The following is an 18,719-nucleotide window of genomic DNA, read 5'->3' as shown; positions in this document are numbered from 1 at the left end:
GTCCAACGCAAATCGCTGTTGACAATAATGCCCAGATCATGTTCACAAGAAGACTTTTTGAGATTAGTGTTGTGGAGGGAGTAAGTAGACGCTGGCTTTTTCCTCCCAAAATGCATGGTGGTGCATTTGTCCACAGCCAGCTTGAGTTGCCGGTCCATGATCCACTGCTGCATTGTGTCCAGGTCTGATTGCAATAGAGATCTATAGTGTACAGGATCTGACCTCTTTATTTCGAGGTACAGCTTGATGTCATCTGCACATTTCAGCACTGTGGCATCCTCTAAGTTGACATCTATGTCATTAACATATGCAACAAATAAACTTATTCGCAATGTTTTTTACGCTTAAGAATCCATTGGAGCTGGATGCAGTCATTACTATATTTATTAGAGAAGGTTTTGAAAGTACAAAATAAACGTGTACTGAATAATGATAATTACTATTCATATCTTTTATTTAATATATTAGATTCGGGGGTAAGGACATGCAATACACACACACATAAATGTGTGCGTGTGTGTGTTTACACACTTTAAGTTTCTATATACCAAATTCGCTCACAAGGCTTTAGTTGGCCTTAAGTTATAGTAGATGATATTTGCCCCAGGTGCCGTACAGTGGGACTGAACCTAAAACCATTGTTGCCTGCGGTTGAAAGCAGGTTTTAAGAATGAGTGGTAACACGGTCCGTGGGTCACAGATCTCTAAGGGAGAGAACTCCTGTCGGCAGCTTATTTATTTTCCCAAAATTTTGCCCGGCTGACATTATCAATGTTGGTGGGTGCGTTTTCAGCATTCTAAAGGAAGTTTTTGTCATCTAATTACGTGGATAATCTTAGTTGACCGATATTTTTAACTCATTATTTTACATAAGCGTTTTATCAGTCTGGAAAGATTAACAAGAGGGGAACCTCTATATGGTTGTTGAAGTGATTAGAAATAGCAGCCAAATTTACTTCAAATCACAACTTAGCCAATATAGTCCAAGACAGACGGGATGGTAACGGCTGGAATGATTCTGATCATAGATTTGTTCAATGAGAGACGACCTGAAACTTTATCAACAATAACAATGTTTTGCTAACAAAAGAGCCTTGGTTTCGGCAGAAAGATAAACTACTCTGTGATTGGTCAGATTTCGACCAATGAGAAACTTCATTGACATAGCTTGAAAAATGGTGGAAGAACGACTGAGCGAAGACGAAGCTGCTTTGTACGACAGACAAATCCGTCTGTGGGGTCTGGAAGCACAGAAAAGGTAAACGAACCTGCACATCAATGATTAAACAACACCTAAGACAGCAACTATGGAGATCTTTTCCCCTTCATTACTTTGAAAACCTTACATTTTCGTCAAGCACATGTCTATCTCGGAAGTCTTTCTTCCTCCACAACCCGGCTTCCATTCACGCCTTTAGTCCCTTATTATTCAACATCTCCGCTACAGACACGTCTCTTTTCATTCCTTATTTTCTATATAAAGTCTGATGTGTATGTGTAAATTTCTATATCGTTATTTGCAAGGTGGTCTTTAAATCTAGTAACTGGCGATAGACTGCTAGGAATAATATCTCTCTCTCTAAATCACTCACCTGCAAAACAATCAATACAACTGGTTATTGAACAAAGAAATACACAGAGAGAAACACAACGAATTGGTGAGGAATCGATCGACTAAAATGCGTAGATCAAACAACTTTGTTTTCCTCTTTTTATTCACATTTTCGTTCATCTCTTTCCGTTTTTGCGTTCATTCCAATATTTATAATTTCCTACAATTTTATTTGTTTTCGTTCCGGCTTGGTTCTAATTTTTCATATCAACCTATACTTTATTCTCATTCAATTATTAGCATATATCAAGCAAATTTACGACGTTTAACCATCAATCATTGATTTCTTTTATGAATTAGAAGCGATATGTATGTGCCTGCGTGTGTGTTGCTGCCTAAGCCAAAAACTGAAATGAGTACCGAAACGAAAATCTTATGTACTGTAACATCCCGGAATGGAAATTTCACTTTTTAGATTTCCGGTCTTTTCGCAGCCAGTATGACATTCCCATTACATCAGTCAGATCGTCCAAGTATTTTGTGATCACTTTACTTAACGAACGTGAGCAAGACGTGGTTATTAATTATCCAAGTACATCAATTAGCGCTGTAAACATACACCTGCCAAAGGCAATCTTAGAGTTTAAAGTATCACTTTGTCAACATATTCCGTTTGGCGGCCACGATGAATTTCTGTTGATTCTTCTGTTTATAGTACCTCTGATTTCGACCCCTCTATTATAATTCGACTAGTCACATATTTTCTTTCTTATACTGACTGAAAACACATAAAGAGATAGTCAATGGAAATCAAAAGGGTTACTTTTTAGCGACTAATTAGGTTTCAAGGATCTTTTCGGTTTGAACGGCAGTTTTTTTCTAGCGGTGTCACATGAAATTGTCACCCATAATTATGACCCTAGTATCGATCTATTGCATTTCAATCTGTTTTAGGGTTAGGGGTGGGGGGAAGGGTATCTTTTTTTCTTCACAAATGTAAATAAACCCAATCTGTTTCTTAAACGAGGGACATATTCATACGGCACAGAATGTTTCTTTTACCTCAATAGACGTCAGTGATTGGTTGAAATTGCAGAAATTGAAGAAAAAAAACAATAAATATCTTACAAACTATAGAATTTTCTCGATAAATCCAAGAGAAAAAGATGTTTTATAAACACATTCTACCAGTATACGAAGTTTAAAATGTTTTAGTTACCTAGAAATTATGTTAAAAACTGCCGTTCAAACCGAAAAGATCTGGTTTCAATGCTTATATGTCATTGCGATATTTTCGTTGTGGAAGACTTTTTGATTTGTCTCCCACTATATTCTTTTCTACTCTAAGCACAAGGCCTGAAATTTGGGGGAAGGGAGGGCAATCGATTAGATCAACCCTTGTATGCAACTGGTACTTAATTTATCAACCCCGAAAGGAAGAAAGGCAAAGTCGACCTCAGCGGAATTTGAACTCAGAACGCAAAGACAGATGAAATGCTGCTAAGCATTTCGCCCAGCGTGCTAATGTTTCTGCCAGCTCGCCGCTTTTTGTCGCCCTCTATATTCTCATCTTAACTATTATATTTTCTCTAAATCCACCTCTAACACTAATTATACCTGTTAATTTATACTAACTTACTACCCAAGTAGTCAATGACAAATAACAACCAAACTCCAACAAAAGCAGTCATGATTAGCATCAGCAAAAATTGTTTCCATTTTTCAAATTCAAATAAGTTTATATATACTTTTGAGGTAACAATACTTATATTTTCAGTGCTATCGTCTTTCCCTTTCTGATGACGGACTTTGATTGATATATCAACATCATATACATCTCTGTGAACTTTACTATATATAGTCAATGGTCTTCAGTTGATAGTTCTTCCATCTTTTGCTATTAAAAATGTCATTACCGTTACCCAATATTTAACTGAGAACTCATAGCTGATTTGTTACTTACTCACATCTTCTCATCTTGAATAAGACCACTTGTTTGAGGCTACAGAATTGTGCTGCAATCAAAACTCTTTTGGTCTCAACTTTGATCCTTTTCTTTGGCCATCAGATTTAGCATTTAAACCAGCCATATCCGGCCAAAAGTATTCTGCCTGTTTTATGTTCAAACTGGCCAGATCTGGTCTCTCACACCAACCCTACAATATCATTTTAAAAATTAACAGCTACCTCATCAAAATCTCATAGCTACATGATTAGTTCAAAACAAAGTGGATGAAAAAGCATTAATTTTGGCAGAATAATGTGAACACTAAAGGGTTAAGTCTACCACCCAAGAGAAGGAGCAGGTCTTCCAACAAACTTCCATGCATTTTGTGTCTATCAAGTTTAACTCTCAAGGCTTTGGTCAGCTTGAAGATGTTGTAAAAGACCATTAGCAAAGGAGCTCCTTAAATCCACAACTATCCCTGTAAGACATAGATATGAGTGACAAGGAAGAATGGGAATCTAAAATGTCTTTATCATCTTTGTCACATTGAGCATAAACATCATGTTGTGGAGTCATGATTAAAAGCAGTCTATCGCTGATCATCCAGATTTTTCTTCTAGCTTAGTGTACCTTGGATAACACCATCCAATGTCTCCAATTTAAGATGATAGAATATAAAGATTTTGAATAGGTTAAGAAATCACCTCGAGGATCTCATTGAGTTGTGCATCTTGCAGTTGTTCTGATGTGTGATGCCACCAGTTTATGAAAACGCTTCTCTATTTTCTATTTTTAGGTTGCGAGCAGCAAAAGTCCTTCTGGTTGGATTGTCGGGTCTTGGAGCTGAGGTTGCTAAGAATATTGTCCTTTCTGGAATTAACTCACTCACACTGTTGGATCATAAAAAGGTGATAAAGCACTCTCTTTCTCTGTCAATTTTCTTTTGTTATACAGGAAAGGCTGTTGATGTATATCTACCACAGTCTAGAGTTGATGGTTGCAGCTTCTTCAACTCAGGGCTAAATACATTAACATTATATATTATTCCCCTCCAGTGCTATATTATCATCATCATTGTTTTTAATGTCCACTTTTCCATGCTCACCTAGGCCAGATAGAGTCTGTTGAGGCAGAGTGTCTTACCTGTTTCCAAACAAGGTAATATTTCGCCATGGTCAAACATGTTTCTGCAGAATATCAGAAATGAATGACTTTTTAATTTCAACTATCATGTCAAAATAAAGAGACACAAACATACACACACTCACATATATATATACACATAAATATATATATATCGAAGTCGATCAACATCAATGGAAATTGCAGCTGTGATACCAGTGCTGGTGACAAGTAAGCGAACCATCAAATCGTGGCCGTTGCCAGCGCCGCCCCGACTGGCCTCCGTGCCGGTGGCACGTAAAAGGCACCATCCGTTCGTAGCCGTTGCCAGCCTCGCTTGGCCCCCGTGCCGGTGGCATGTAAAAAGCACCATCCGATCGTGGCCGTTTGCCAGCTCTGTCTGGCACCTGTGCGGGTGGCACGTAAAAAGCACCCACTACACTCACGGAGTGGTTGGCGTTAGGAAGGGCATCCAGCCGTAGAAACACTGCCAGATCTGACTGGGCCTGATGAAGCCTTCCAGCTTCACAGACCCCAGTTGAACCGCCAACCCATGCTGGCATGGAAAACGGACGCTAAATGATGATGATGATGATGATATATATATATAACTCCAAGAAAGGTAGAGGTTGTGAATCCAACCCACTAAGGGATAATATCTATCCAATATACTGCTGGTAGAATACCCAATTATTAATACACAAGTGTTTTTTATTGCATTGCAATTACATTGCCTAGTGTACTAAATGGGTGAAGGTAAAGAGATATTTTACCATTATTTTATATAGCAATAAGAAAATGGGGGGGATCAATAGGTGGTAGTCATCAACTTTTGGACATTATATTATATTAACTTATTTATTTATTTACTAAACTGACATATACAATAATATACATACATGTATAACATATTATGCTTCACATATAAGATATAAAATCTTATCCAAAACCAATACTGATATTGCTGTTATTCCTGGTGGTTTGACTTCTCTGCTGCTGCCACTTGTTGTCAGTTTAAACAAACCATTTAAAGATAATGTGAGAGAGCAATGGAATGACTGGATGATGAATGGAGAAAAATCTTTTACAAATGGTGGAGCTATGCATGTAATGTTCTCTGATTCTGTTATAAAGGCATGGGACAAAGTTAAAGTAGAAAATGTGATAAAATCATTTAACCCTTTCGTTACTGTATTTATTTTGAGATGCTTTGTGTTTCTTTCAATTACTTTGAAATATAACAAAGAATTTAGTAAAATATCTTAGTTATCATTAAGCTAATGTTAGGAACATAAATTGTGACTAAGGTTTGGTGGAAGATTTTAATTCAGAACTTATGAAAACATGACATTTGTACTCAGAGCCAGAGCTGGTTTCAGCCGGGTTGGTAACGAAAGGGTTAAAAAGTGCAGTATTTCTAATGCCATGGAGGGTACCAAAGATGATATTCTGTACAACAGCACGACAGCGACGATGAAGTTGAAATCAATTCACCAGACTCAGACTGGAATCCTTACAATGATGGCATATGTGATGAATCTTGTGATGTGTATAAGAAACTTTTGGAAACAGATAGTGATAATTGTGAGGAATTTGATGGGTTTTACGTAAATACATGCGGCAGGTTTGATGTTTTAGCAATATTATTTATTGAACCTTGAGTATAAATATATACTTTGTAAAGATGGCATTAATAACAAGTACATATTAATAAATATACTGCAAAGATGAATTTACTGACTCTTTAATCTTTTCAATCTTTTACTTGTTTCAGTCATTTGACTGCGGCCATGCTGGAGCACCGCCTTAGTCGAGCAAATCGACCCCGGGACTTATTCTTTGTAAGCCCAGTACTTATTCTATCGGTCTCTTTTGCCGGACCGCTAAGTGACGGGGACGTAAACACACCAGCATCGGTTGTCAAGCAATGCTAGGGGGACAAACACAGACACACACGCATACATATATATATATTATATATATATATTATATATATATATATATATATATATATAATATACATATATATATATACGACAGGCTTCTTTCAGTTTCCATCTACCAAATCTACTCACAAGGCTTATTTTTTGTTGTTTTTTTTCTTCATTGTAATGAATCTTTCTCTTGCCATTGTCTACCTTACAGGTGACTGAGGAAGACCGCTGTAACCAATTCTTGGTATCTAGAGAGGATGTTGGACGTAATGTAAGTATTGCACTTTACAGCCTCCACATTTTCTTTCTCATTCTTCTTCTTATTCTAATGAATTTCTGTATTGTGGAAATGAATATAGACATGGCTATGTGCTTGCAATGTCCACTCTGCAACCTCATAGTTCCCTGTCTAACCCAACTGAGAAACACTTTGTGGGAGTGTCCCTTACTCATGGAGATTGTGTGTGTGTGAGTGTATATGTGTATAGAGAGAGAGGAGAAGGGTGTGTGTATATATATATATATATATTCATCATTTAAGGTCCATTGTCCATGCTGGCATGGTTGGACCATTTGACCATAGCTGGGGAGCTGCACTAGACTCCAGTATGATTTGGCATGGTTTCTATGACAAGATGCCCTTCCTAGTGCCCAACCACTTTACAGAGTGGACTAGGTGCTTTTACGGGACACTGCCATGAGTGCTTTTCACCACCAGAGGGACCAGCCTTAAAATTTCTGCTGTGAAATACAGTTCTTCTTGAGTACTGCAAGGTGCCAGTCATCTCGTCTGAAAAGTTCAGCATCCTTAGGTTGTTTTTCAGTACTATACACACACACACACACATATATAGTGCTGACTGACTGGTCCCATGCTGGTGGCATGTACAAAGTACCATTCAAGCGTGGTCGATGCCAGTACCACCTGACTGGCCCTTGTGCCAGTGATATGTAAAAAGCACCCACTACACTCTTGGAATAGTTGGCATTAGGAAGGGCATCCAGTTGTAGAAACTTTACCAGATCTGATTGGAGCCTGGTGCAGCCTTCCGGCTTGCCGGCCCTCAGTCAAACTATCAACCCATAGAAAGCGGATATTAAACGACGATGATGATATATCATCATCATCATAGTTTAACGTCTGTTTTCAATGCTTGCATGGGTTGGATGGTTTGACTGGGGTCTGGGAAGCCAGGAGGCTGCACCAGGCTCCAGTCTGATCTGGCAGTGTTTCTACAGCTGGGTGCTTTTTACGTAGCAACGGCCACGATTGGTTGGTGCTTTTTGTGTGCCACCGGGGTTGGTGGACAGGCTTGTTTCAGTTTCCGTCTACCAAATCCACTCACAAGGCTTTGGTCGGCCCATGATTTTCATTACCTGATCCAACAACTTGATACCTCTGTAATTATTTTGTATCTAAAGCATCACCTTTATATATGTATATATATATATATTTACATAGATATGCATGCACACACACAGGGTCTACTACTTTCACTGGCATCATGAAGGGCAATCCAATCCATGCTAGCATGGGCAAAGTGGACATAGGCAACTGGGGATGATGGAGAATATAAGTATATATGTGTGTATATGGCACAAAGCTAGCCCCCACTCATTCAAGGGATCTTGTCTTATGAATTTCTTGTTGACTTGACTAGTGCCATACCATAAAACAGCACCCAGTACACTTAGGAAAGGCATCTAGCTGTAGAAACCCTGCTAAAGCATATATTAGAGCTTAATGCACTTCTCTGGCTCACCATCTCCTGTCAAATTGGCCAGCTCTTGCCAGGATAGAAAACAGGCTAAATGATGATGGTAGGTGCCTTGCTATATACACCAGTTTTTGACTGTCATCATCATCATCATTGCTTAATGTCTGTTTTACATGCTGGCATGGGTTGGACGGTTTGATTGGGGACTGGCAAGCCAGGAGGCTGCACCGGGCTCCAATCTGATCTGGCAAGGTTTCTACATCTGGATGCCCTTCCTAACACCAAACACTCTGATAGTGTAATGGGTGCTTTTTACGTGCCACCGACATAGGGAGCCAGTCAGGCAGCACTGGCATCAACTATGCTTGGATGGTGCCTTTTACGTGCTACCGGCATGGGACCCAGTCAGGCAGCACTGGCATCAACTATGCTTGGGTGGTGCCTTTTACGTGCTACCGGCATGGGACCCAGTCAGACAGCACTGGCAATGACTACATTCGGATGGTGCTTTTTACATGCTACCGGCACAACTATATATTTTATTTCTCTTCCATTTGTTGCAGCGTGCTGAAGCATCACAGGAGGCCACCCAGAAGCTGAACCCTCTCGTTAAGATCACAGTTGATACATCAAACATTGATGACAAACCTGACTCCTTCTTCCAGCAGTTTAATGTGATCTGCATCACCTCATCTCTCCGTAATGCTCTCTGCCGTATCAACAAACTCTGCCATGAACATAACATCAAGTTCTTTGCTACTGATGCCTTTGGATATTTTGGTTTCATGTTCTCTGATCTTGGCAGCCATGAGTTTGCTGAGTAAGTACCCTGTTGTTAGTCATCATCATCATCATCATCATCACAATTCTCCACTTCAGGTTTGGGACATTTTGGCACAGCTGTTTTGGTGCTGCCTCTTTGGCGCTACTGATTCAATACAGACTTATTCGACATCAGACATCTTAACTTTCCTCTCGCTTGATCTCCCTGTTTATGTACATGGGCATATTTCTCTTTGTGCGTATAAGGAGAGGGAGTCTTTATGTCAATCATGATTAATTAACCCTTTCATTACTGTATTTATTTTGAGATGCTCTGTGTTTCAAAATAATAATAATAATGAAATTATTGTATACAGTGCTCAGGTGCACCACAACTTGTCAAAAGTGCGTATAAAGAATATGCAGTAATGTACAAATGTCTGGAAAGTGAACAGTGTATGAGTCAGATACATGCTTGCGTGTGTATGGAGCGGAGAAAATCAGGTGTAGTGTTGGCGAATCTCAGGAAGCATGGAAGTTTCAATTGCTTTAAATATAACAAAGAATTTAGTAAAATAACTTAGTTATCATTAAACTAGTGTTAGGAACATAAATTGTGACTAAGGTTTGGTGGAAGATTTTAATTCAAAACTTTTGAAAACAAGACATTTGTGCTACAAAGCCAGAGCTGGTTTCAGCCGGGTTGATAACAAAAGGGTTAATATAATGTGATGTCACTCCTCCACTCCCTCCATATGTCTCTCTGCATTTGCCTCCACCACCAAAAAGTACTGTCCCCCAGAACTGGTTCAGTTTCCACTCAGCATCCAAACAGCTGCACTTCATCGTCTCCTTCTAATCCACCTCGTCATCACAGTCATGATTTACAATTAACTTCTCCAGCACAGTTGCTACCATAGTTCAGCCCCCATCACCACCTTCTGCAAATACATTTTCAGACTTAGCCAAATTTTATATGGTCATTCAACGCGCTAAATATAGAAGCCAAATGCTCTTCAAATCACACCCCACTTCCTTGAAAATAGAAGGACTTTATTAGATAATGTGGTTCTCATACCCTTGGTCATGTTGCTGTTGCATCTTTGTGTACACGCTTTACTGCGCTTGTGTCTTTCAGAGAAATTCCCAAACCCAAACCCAAGGAAACAGAAGAAAGTGAGAATGGTGAACCCAAAGAGAAGAAGGCTAAAATTGCCATGGAAACCGTTGTTGTCAAAAATGTAGGTGATTCCGTCTAGTTTCTTCTGTCACTCTCACCGTTACCCCCCTATTTGTCGCCTGATTAATGTCTCCTCCCACCATCACTACCACCTTTATGCTAATTGTTTTGCCTCCCACTCCGTCTACATTAATGTCCCTCCCTCCACTGCCACTATGTTAACATCTCTCTTACCACCTCTGCATAATTCTCTCTCCTCCCACCATCACTACCACCTTTATGCTAATTGTTTTGCCTCCCGCCCTGTCTACATTAATGTCCCTCCCTCCACTGCCACTATGTTAACATCTCTCTTGCCACCTCTGCGTAATTCTCTCTCCTCCCACCAGCTATATGTTAATGTATCTCCCTCCACCACCACCACTATATTAACAGATCTCCTCTTACCACTGCTACATAAAAATCTCTCCTCCCACCAACTCTATGTTAATGTCTATCTGTCCTACCACCCACACTTTAATGTTACTCCTCTTATCACCACCAAGTTAATGTCTTTCCCTCCTCCACCTCTGCCACATATCTCCTCCCACCACGTCTACGTTTGTGTCACTCCTCCCACCACTGCTACATAAATGTCTCTTCTCCCACCACCTCTACCAGCTTTATGATAGTCCTTCCTCCCACCGCCTCTACATAAATGTCTCTCCACCCTACTACTGCCCCTACATTAATGTATCTCCTCTCTTCTCTATAAATATGAGAAAAGAGGTGTGATGGAGAAATCAGTCACATGACTTCCATTTAACACTCTCCCTCTCTGTCTTCCTTTATACAAACATAAAAAATTGTGTGTACTATCAGACACACACACACACACACACACACAATAATAATAATGGTTTCAAATTTTGCCACAAGGGCAGCGATTTTGTGCGAGAAGATGAGTTGATTACATCAACCCCCCAGTATTTAACTGGTACTTAATCTATCGACCCTGAAAGGATGAAAGGTAATATCGAGCTCAGTGGAATTTGAACTCAGAATGTAGCAACCGGCGAAATACTGCTAAGCATTTTGTCCTACGTGCTAACGATTCTGCCAGCTCACCGCCTTCATCATCGTTTAACGTCCGTTCTCCATGCTAGCATGGGTTGGACGGTTCGACCGGGGATCTGGGAAGCCAGAAGGCTGCACCATGCTCCAGTCTGATCTGGCAATGTTTCTACAGCTGGATGCCCTTCCTAACGCCAACCACTCCGTGAATGTATTATTATTATTAATAATAATAATAATAATAATAATAATAATAATAATAGTATGGATGAAGGCAAAATAGATCATTTTTATTTGAAACTCACTTTTTTTTTTTTTGTTTCACGTTTACAACTTTGCTCTCATCCTGTCAATTACGATGATTTGTCTTGAAATAATTCAGGTTTCGTCTCAATGAGCATCTTAGATATTGTATATTTAGCTTTGATAACTGCTTTACTCTTGTTACTGCAAGAATTGTTCATATACCAGAGAAAATGCTAAGCAGTATTTCATCCATCTTTACATTTTGAGCTTAGCTTTAACCCTTTCGTTACCAAACTGGTTCTGGCTCTTTAGAATAAATGTCTTGTTTTCATAAATTTTGAATTAAAATCTTCCACCAAACCTTAGTCACAATTTATGTTCCTATCACTAGCTGAATGATAACTAAGTCATTTTAGTAAATTTTTTGTTATATTTAAAGTAATTGAAAGAAACACAGAGTATCTCAAAATAAATACAGTAACGAAAGGGTTAACTTACATTCTTTTAGGGTCATCATCTTCATCTTCATCATCATCATCATCATCCGTTGTCCATGCTGGCATGTGTTGGACAGTTTGGCCAGGGCTGGTTAGCTGGAAGGCTGTACCAGACTCCAATCTGATTGGTGTAGTTTTCTACAGCTAGATGCCCTTAAAGCACAGAAATACAGATTTAAAAATGATGGATGAATGAGGAATAATGTTGATGCTTAGCAGTATTTCATCTTCCGTTACGTTCTGAGCTCAAATTCCACCGAGGTCGATTTTGTCTTTCATCCTTTCAGGGGTTGATCAAATAAGTACCAGTTACGCACTGGAGTCAATGTAATCGACTTAATCCCTTTGACTGTCCTTGTTTGTCCCCCCTGTGTTTAGCCCCCTGTGGGCAATAAAGAAATAGAAATACTCTTCACCCTATTTTAAGCCCCTCTTCTTACCAGCTGGCCCTGTGGGATCCGATGCTTTCGCAGTTGAGAAGTTTATGGTTGTGAAGGTGTTTTGCTTCGTCACAAACCCTTTCCCCTACCTAACACCCATTGATGGTTTTCTGTTGCAGTCAAGTGAGTTTGTCCGGTTTGAGTCTGCACTAAAGTTTGACTGGAGCACTGAGGAGAACCAAAAGCGCCTGAAGAGGACTGCAAAGGTTTATTTTATCATGCAAGGTAACATTTGTTATATTTTATTGCTAAAAACTTACCTATCCTCTTAGTGTCATTATTCAGCTTCAAATTAACGACTATAACCCAACAAACCTGTGATCAAATGCATTCCATCCATGACCATCAAATCTTAGTTTCAGGCATGCAATGGCTAGAATTACATATCCCAGGTATTTAACTGCTATTTCTCTTAGGATGGTCAACCATATAATGACACACCAAATACATATATATATCTACTATTGCCCCAAGTTTGCATCTAGAACGTCAGCTAATACAATTTCTATTGACCTTATCTACTTACAAGGCATTGTTTGACCCAGAGTAACAGTGAAAGGCACTTGTGCAAGGTGCTGCACTGTGGAACTGAACCTAAAACCATGTGGTAGTGAAGCAAACTTCTTAACCACACAGCCAGTTGAGTTTATTATCATTATTATTATTTGCACTACCGAGTGCAGCTGTGTGCCTTGGGTATGTGCTGTGGTTTGTTGTGATGCTCTTATTTTCACAGTATTGAAAGTGTTTTACATAGGATGTGTGCGGTGCCTAGTAGTGCTATTTTCTGTATGTTATATATACTTGTAAGTCAGGACTTACAAGTGTTTTTGTTATGTATTTGTCTGAATATTTTTTCATAATACCTAATGTGTCTACTATGATAGGAATTGTTTCTGTTTTTAGACTCCACATTTGAGTTACCTCTATTTCCAAATTTTTGTATTTTGAAAGTTTCTCCGTTTCTTTTAGAGAAACATTGTCATCTGTTGGTATTGATACATCAGTTAGAAAGCATTTTTTTTCCTTGGTGATCTCTGACACCTATATCTGGCCTATTAGCCTTAATTTCTCTATCAGTGTGTATTGGCATATCCCAGATTATTATTATTATTATTATTATTATTACTTTCAGTGATGCTGAAATTCCTGGAGAAACATGGTCGACATCCATCAGTTAAATCGAAAACTTCAGATATGGAGGAGTTGATGAAGCTACGGACTGAAGTATTGGAGAGTTTGTCAGTAAAGCAAGAAGTTCTCACAGACTATTTTGTCAGGTAATTGTTGTGGCCAACCCTGAGTCCTCTCACTGCTATGCTGGTCAGCCCCCGCCTACATTGAGTTGGACAGTCCTCAGCATTTCTATTCTGTTAGCCATTCTTTATACAACTCTGTTATGTTAAGCAGCCCCCCCCCTTATTACCTTGGTGATGTGGGACAGATTTCACTAACATTTACTCTCAACAGGTCATCATCATCATTTAACGTCCGTTTCCCATGCTAGCATGGGTTGGACGGTTCAACTGGGGTTCTGGGAAGCCAGGAGGCTGCACCAAGGCCCAATGTGATCTGGCGGTGTTTCTACAGCTGGATGCCCTTGCTAACGTCAACCACTCCGTTAGTGTAGTGGGTGCTTTTTACGTGCCACTGGCACAGGGGCCAGAGGAGGCTGGCAACGACCACGATCAGTTGGCGCTTTTTGCGTGTCACCGGCATGGAAGCCTGTCAAAACGGCATTGACACCAGCCACATTCGGATGGTGCTTTTTACGTGCCACCGGCACCAAGATCACAACTACAATTTCCATTTGATTTTCATTTTGATTTTGATGTACTTGACTCAATAGGTCTCCTCAAGCACAGCATGTCACCCTATGATCCAAGGTACTTTTGAATGGGCTTGGGCTGGTTATGCGAAACTGGTGTAGGATAACTTACCACCAACACTAGACATGACCATGTTTCTCAGTTCTGGTCACGTTTAACACACTACGATAGTGGGGCCATTGTATGTGGAATGGTGCAATACAGGGGTGTGGCCAAGTGAGCTTATTCAGGAAGATGGTGCAGTGCGGTAGTGTTTGTAAATGGAGTAGAACAGTCGGGGGCAGGTTAGATCCAGTTTCCTGCTGTTAAATGTTTGTCCAGTGCCTGTAGGGAGTATGTTGCCATAGATATTTGCCTGTCTTCATCCCTGTTAATAGTAGTGGTAGTAGTATTAGTGGTGATGGTTGTTGGCATTGTGTCAGTTAAGCCTCTAAGCTGTCCACATGTGCAAGCACACTCGCTTGTTTTGTGCTGTTGTTGTCGTTGTAATGAAGTTATAAGCACTGTCCCCTCTAAGCCTCTAAGCTGTGCCCACACACACACATTTTGCTACCAAGGGCATGAAAGAAATCTATTTATACATCACAAAAGGTTTATTAACTTGAATAACGTAGTAATCAATAATTATGGCTTATTCTCCATCTGTTGGACGTGTATTTTTATCACAGGTAAAATAAAATTACACTGTAGAATAATTCTGCATGGACCAACTACTAAAATTTGGGGAGTAGGACTTCATCATTTAGGGCCGCTTTTCATTAATTAGTCAATCTTTATGGATGTATTTAGGGTGCAGCCACTCAATATACTAACAAGAGACTCTAAAATATATTCTAATCTGCAAAAATTGTTGACATTTGTGAGTGTATTTGGAGATGGAAACTGAAAGAAGTCCGTCGTATATATGTATGTGTGTATATATATATATATATATATATATATATATATGTGTGTGTGTCTGTGTTTGCCCCCCAACATCGCTTGACAACCGATGCTGGTGTGTTTACATCCCCATAACTTAGCAGTTCAGCAAAAGAGAACGATAGAATAAGTACTAGGCTTACAAAGAATAAGTCCTGCGGTCGATTTGCTCGACTAAAGGCAGTGCTCCAGCATGGTCACACTCAAATGACTGAAACAAGTAAAAGACTGTGTCTTTTAAGTGATTAGATTGACATTATTTTTAATCAGTTGATTAAACTTCTGTCTTTTAGTAATTATATGGTTACTCTATAAGCTGGTCATGTGACCATCCCTTGCTATGAACTTGTCATGTGACTGACCTTAGTTATTAGTTGATCATGTGAATGACCTAAAAGATCTCTCATTCACTCAATCATAGTCAACCATTGTTATGTTGGAGTGATTAAAGGCTTTACACCTGATGCTATCTACAATATATATATATATCAGCCTGAATTCACTCTTTCTTCTCTCTCGCTCTGTCTTTTAGCCATTGTTTTGCTGAACTGTGTCCTGTTTCTGCCATTGTGGGTGGAGTCCTCAGCCAAGAAATCATTAAGGTAAGTGTTTCAGCATTCTTTATTCGTCTCTCGTTTCTCTTTTTGTCCTTTCTGATCAATGAAAGGAGATGGTGAAAGGCCATGTTTGCCTTGGCAGGACTGGAATTAAATACCACCAGGTATGTTCTCTGCCAAATTACTCGCATATTCATCTTACCACCTGTTAGCCCAGGTTTTGGAGATTTGCAGCTTGAGTCACACCCTCTCTTTCTCCTCCCCCATATATCATCATCATCATCATCATCATCATTTAATGTCCATTTTCCATGCTGGCATGGGTTGGATGGTTTGACTGGAAATTGGTAAGCTGTGGAGCTGCACCAGGTTCCGATCTGATTTGATAAGATTTCTATAGCTGGATGCCCTTCCTAATGCCAACCACTCCAAGAGTGTAGTGGGTGTTTTTTTTTACATGCCACCAGCACAAGAGTTACAGAATGGAGTTGATTTACTCCAGGTTACATATGCTTCAAGCGAATGGAACCTCAAAAGTATTGAGTACCCAAGCGAGGTGTATACTGCAGGCTACTCTTCAGACCAAGGATATCTTGATTAAATGAAAGTTTACATTGTCGCAAAGAGGGAGATATTAATGCATGGAAAAGTCAATCGGAATCTTTTTTACAGTTTATCATACCTCAATATGAAAAAAATCCACAACCTTCCATCTCAATAAACCACTATTGTCCCTGAAAGTTGTTTTTTATGTTTATTACGGATTGCTTTAAGCTAATTTTCTTCCCTCACCTCAATCCCTGGACCTTATATTTATATATTTTTATAAATATATACATTATTGATAATAATAATATGACAACAAAAGAATGTATAAGACTTCGATATTATGTAAAATAGAGGAATTTATCTATAAATATAATATGAGACAATTAGTCGGTTGTGATAATAAAACTCAGAGTTTCAGATGCCAGGGCTGAAAACTGCTCTGGTATCTCATCAGTCATTAAGATAAACCTTTGTCTTAATGACTGATGTGATGCCGGAGCAGACTTCAGCCCCAGCATCCAAAACTCTGAGTTTTATTATGGCAACCAACTAATTGTCTCATATTATGTGTGTGTGTGTGTGTGTGTGCCATCAGTAATTACTCAGGGTGACCTTTATATAGTAAAACACACAAAAAATAAGCAAAATACAGGTGTGCACATAAAGAAAACGTAGGAGTGTACACAGCACGTGTACTACAGAAGTACTATATGTAGCTTAAATATTGAGATTGAATAGCAGGGGTGAATTTTGTCTACCTAATCTACAAAACAATAAAATATTTTCCATTTTATGCATATTAATCAGAGTAGCCTTCGTAATTTTACTGAATTAGGTGCATATTTTGCCATGAAAGGAAAATGTTGCTATCGACCCATTTTATTCAAAGTAGGCACTGCCTACCTTGCCTACCTTGCCTACCCAAGTGGCACGTCCCTGATACACACACACATTCACATGTATGCAATCATACATTTATGTAGACCCAACACATACACCATTATGTACCCATAATATATATACATAACAAATCAAAATAGATGAACATCAATGGAATTTGTATCTTTGTGGTACCAGTGCCGGTGGCACGTGGCACATAAGAAAACCATCCGAACGTGGCCGTAGCCAGTACCGCATCGACTGGCCTCCGTGCTGTGGGCACGTAACAAGCACCATCCGATCGTGGCCGTTTGCCAGCCTCATCTGGCACCTGTGTCGGTGGCACATAAAAACACCATCCGAGCGTGGCCGTCTGCCAGCCTCGTCTGGCACCTGTGTCGGTGGCACATAAAAACACCATCCGAGCGTGGCCGTCTGCCAGCCTCGTCTGGCACCTGTGTCGGTGGCACATAAAAAAAACACCATCCGAGCGTGGCCGTCTGCCAGCCTCGTCTGGCACCTGTGTCGGTGGCACATAAAATCACCCACTACACTCTCGGAGTGGTTGGCGTTAGGAAGGGCATCCAGCTGTAGAAACACTGCCAGATCTGACTGGACTGGTGCAGCTTTCGGGCTCCCCAGACCCCAGTTGAACCGTCCAACCCATGCTAGCATGGAAAGCGGACGCTAAATGATGATGATGATGATGATGATGTATACATTTGCTCTACACACCTATGAATCTCTATCTACACAGTGTTCAGTAGCACAGGGTTCAAGTGGTTCACCCCTCACCTTTGACCTCCCAAACTTAAAGATCATGCATGGGCAACCTGCAGGCCGTATGTGGCCCTCGACGAGTTTCTAGCTTACTAATTTCATACTGAGGCAAATTAAATGAAGAAGATCTTCAAAAACATTCAGTGTAAAGCGGGCAAGTAATATTTCATGCATATGTGTTTTATCATGCGGCCCTCTACCACTTGGAAATGGTACAATGCGGGCCCCCAGTTGAGGAAAAGGCACCCCTCCCTGCTTTAGATATTCAACTTCATCATTCATTTGTAAACTCTCATTCTGTCTGTTTGTCTTTTCAGGCTGTCTCACAGAAAGACAAACCCCACAACAACTTTTTCTTCTTTGATGGAATCAACGGAACTGGGCTGGTGGAACAAATTGGTTAAAGAACCCAACAGACGCCCTTCTTTCCCTGACCATTCCTTCTCCTGGCACAAATCCATTCTCTTTGCTGTCATTTCATCAGAAATAAACGTTTTCATCTCATTTATTCATCATCGAATTATGGTTTTCGCTTTTCTTTTCCCCTTCCATTTCAAGGTTGCTAGCTTTGTCTTCTGTTTTTTACTTGTTTCGGTCATTAGGCTACGACCATGCTGGGGCACTACCCTGAAGAACTATCAGTTGATCGAATCAACGCTAGTGTTTAGTTCTTCCTTTTTGAGCCTGGTGTTTATTCTATCAGTCTCTTTTGGTGAACTGCTAAGTTACAGGGATGGAAATACAGTAGCACC

General features: G+C 39.9%; 1 protein-coding gene across 1 annotated transcript; it reads left to right on the top strand.

The window, feature by feature from the left end:
- Window positions 1-1,111: 1,111 nt before the first annotated feature.
- LOC115213051 (SUMO-activating enzyme subunit 1) lies at window positions 1,112-18,487 on the top strand. The gene is made up of 9 exons (XM_029781956.2): window positions 1,112-1,258; window positions 4,297-4,408; window positions 6,768-6,827; window positions 8,838-9,094; window positions 10,175-10,277; window positions 12,572-12,677; window positions 13,588-13,732; window positions 15,735-15,804; window positions 18,285-18,487. Exons 1-9 carry the CDS (start codon window positions 1,176-1,178, stop codon window positions 18,369-18,371), a joined length of 1,023 nt encoding a protein of 340 aa, XP_029637816.1. The 5' UTR covers window positions 1,112-1,175; the 3' UTR covers window positions 18,372-18,487.
- Window positions 18,488-18,719: the final 232 nt, after the last annotated feature.

Source organism: Octopus sinensis, linkage group LG6, assembly GCF_006345805.1.
Source record: "Octopus sinensis linkage group LG6, ASM634580v1, whole genome shotgun sequence".
Lineage (NCBI taxonomy): Eukaryota > Metazoa > Mollusca > Cephalopoda > Octopoda > Octopodidae > Octopus > Octopus sinensis.
Note: the sequence above shows the minus strand (reverse complement) of the source record. Positions and strands in the feature narration are given on the sequence as shown.

Bases quoted from the DNA above. Each gene is read 5' to 3' on its own strand.
- LOC115213051 (XM_029781956.2), top strand. From the start codon at position 1,176: ATGGTGGAAGAACGACTGAGCGAAGACGAAGCTGCTTTGTACGACAGA. The intron at 1,259-4,296 runs GTAAACGAACCT...TTCTATTTTTAG, and splicing joins GGTCTGGAAGCACAGAAAAG to GTTGCGAGCAGCAAAAGTCC. The intron at 10,278-12,571 runs GTAGGTGATTCC...TTTCTGTTGCAG, and splicing joins AAACCGTTGTTGTCAAAAAT to TCAAGTGAGTTTGTCCGGTT.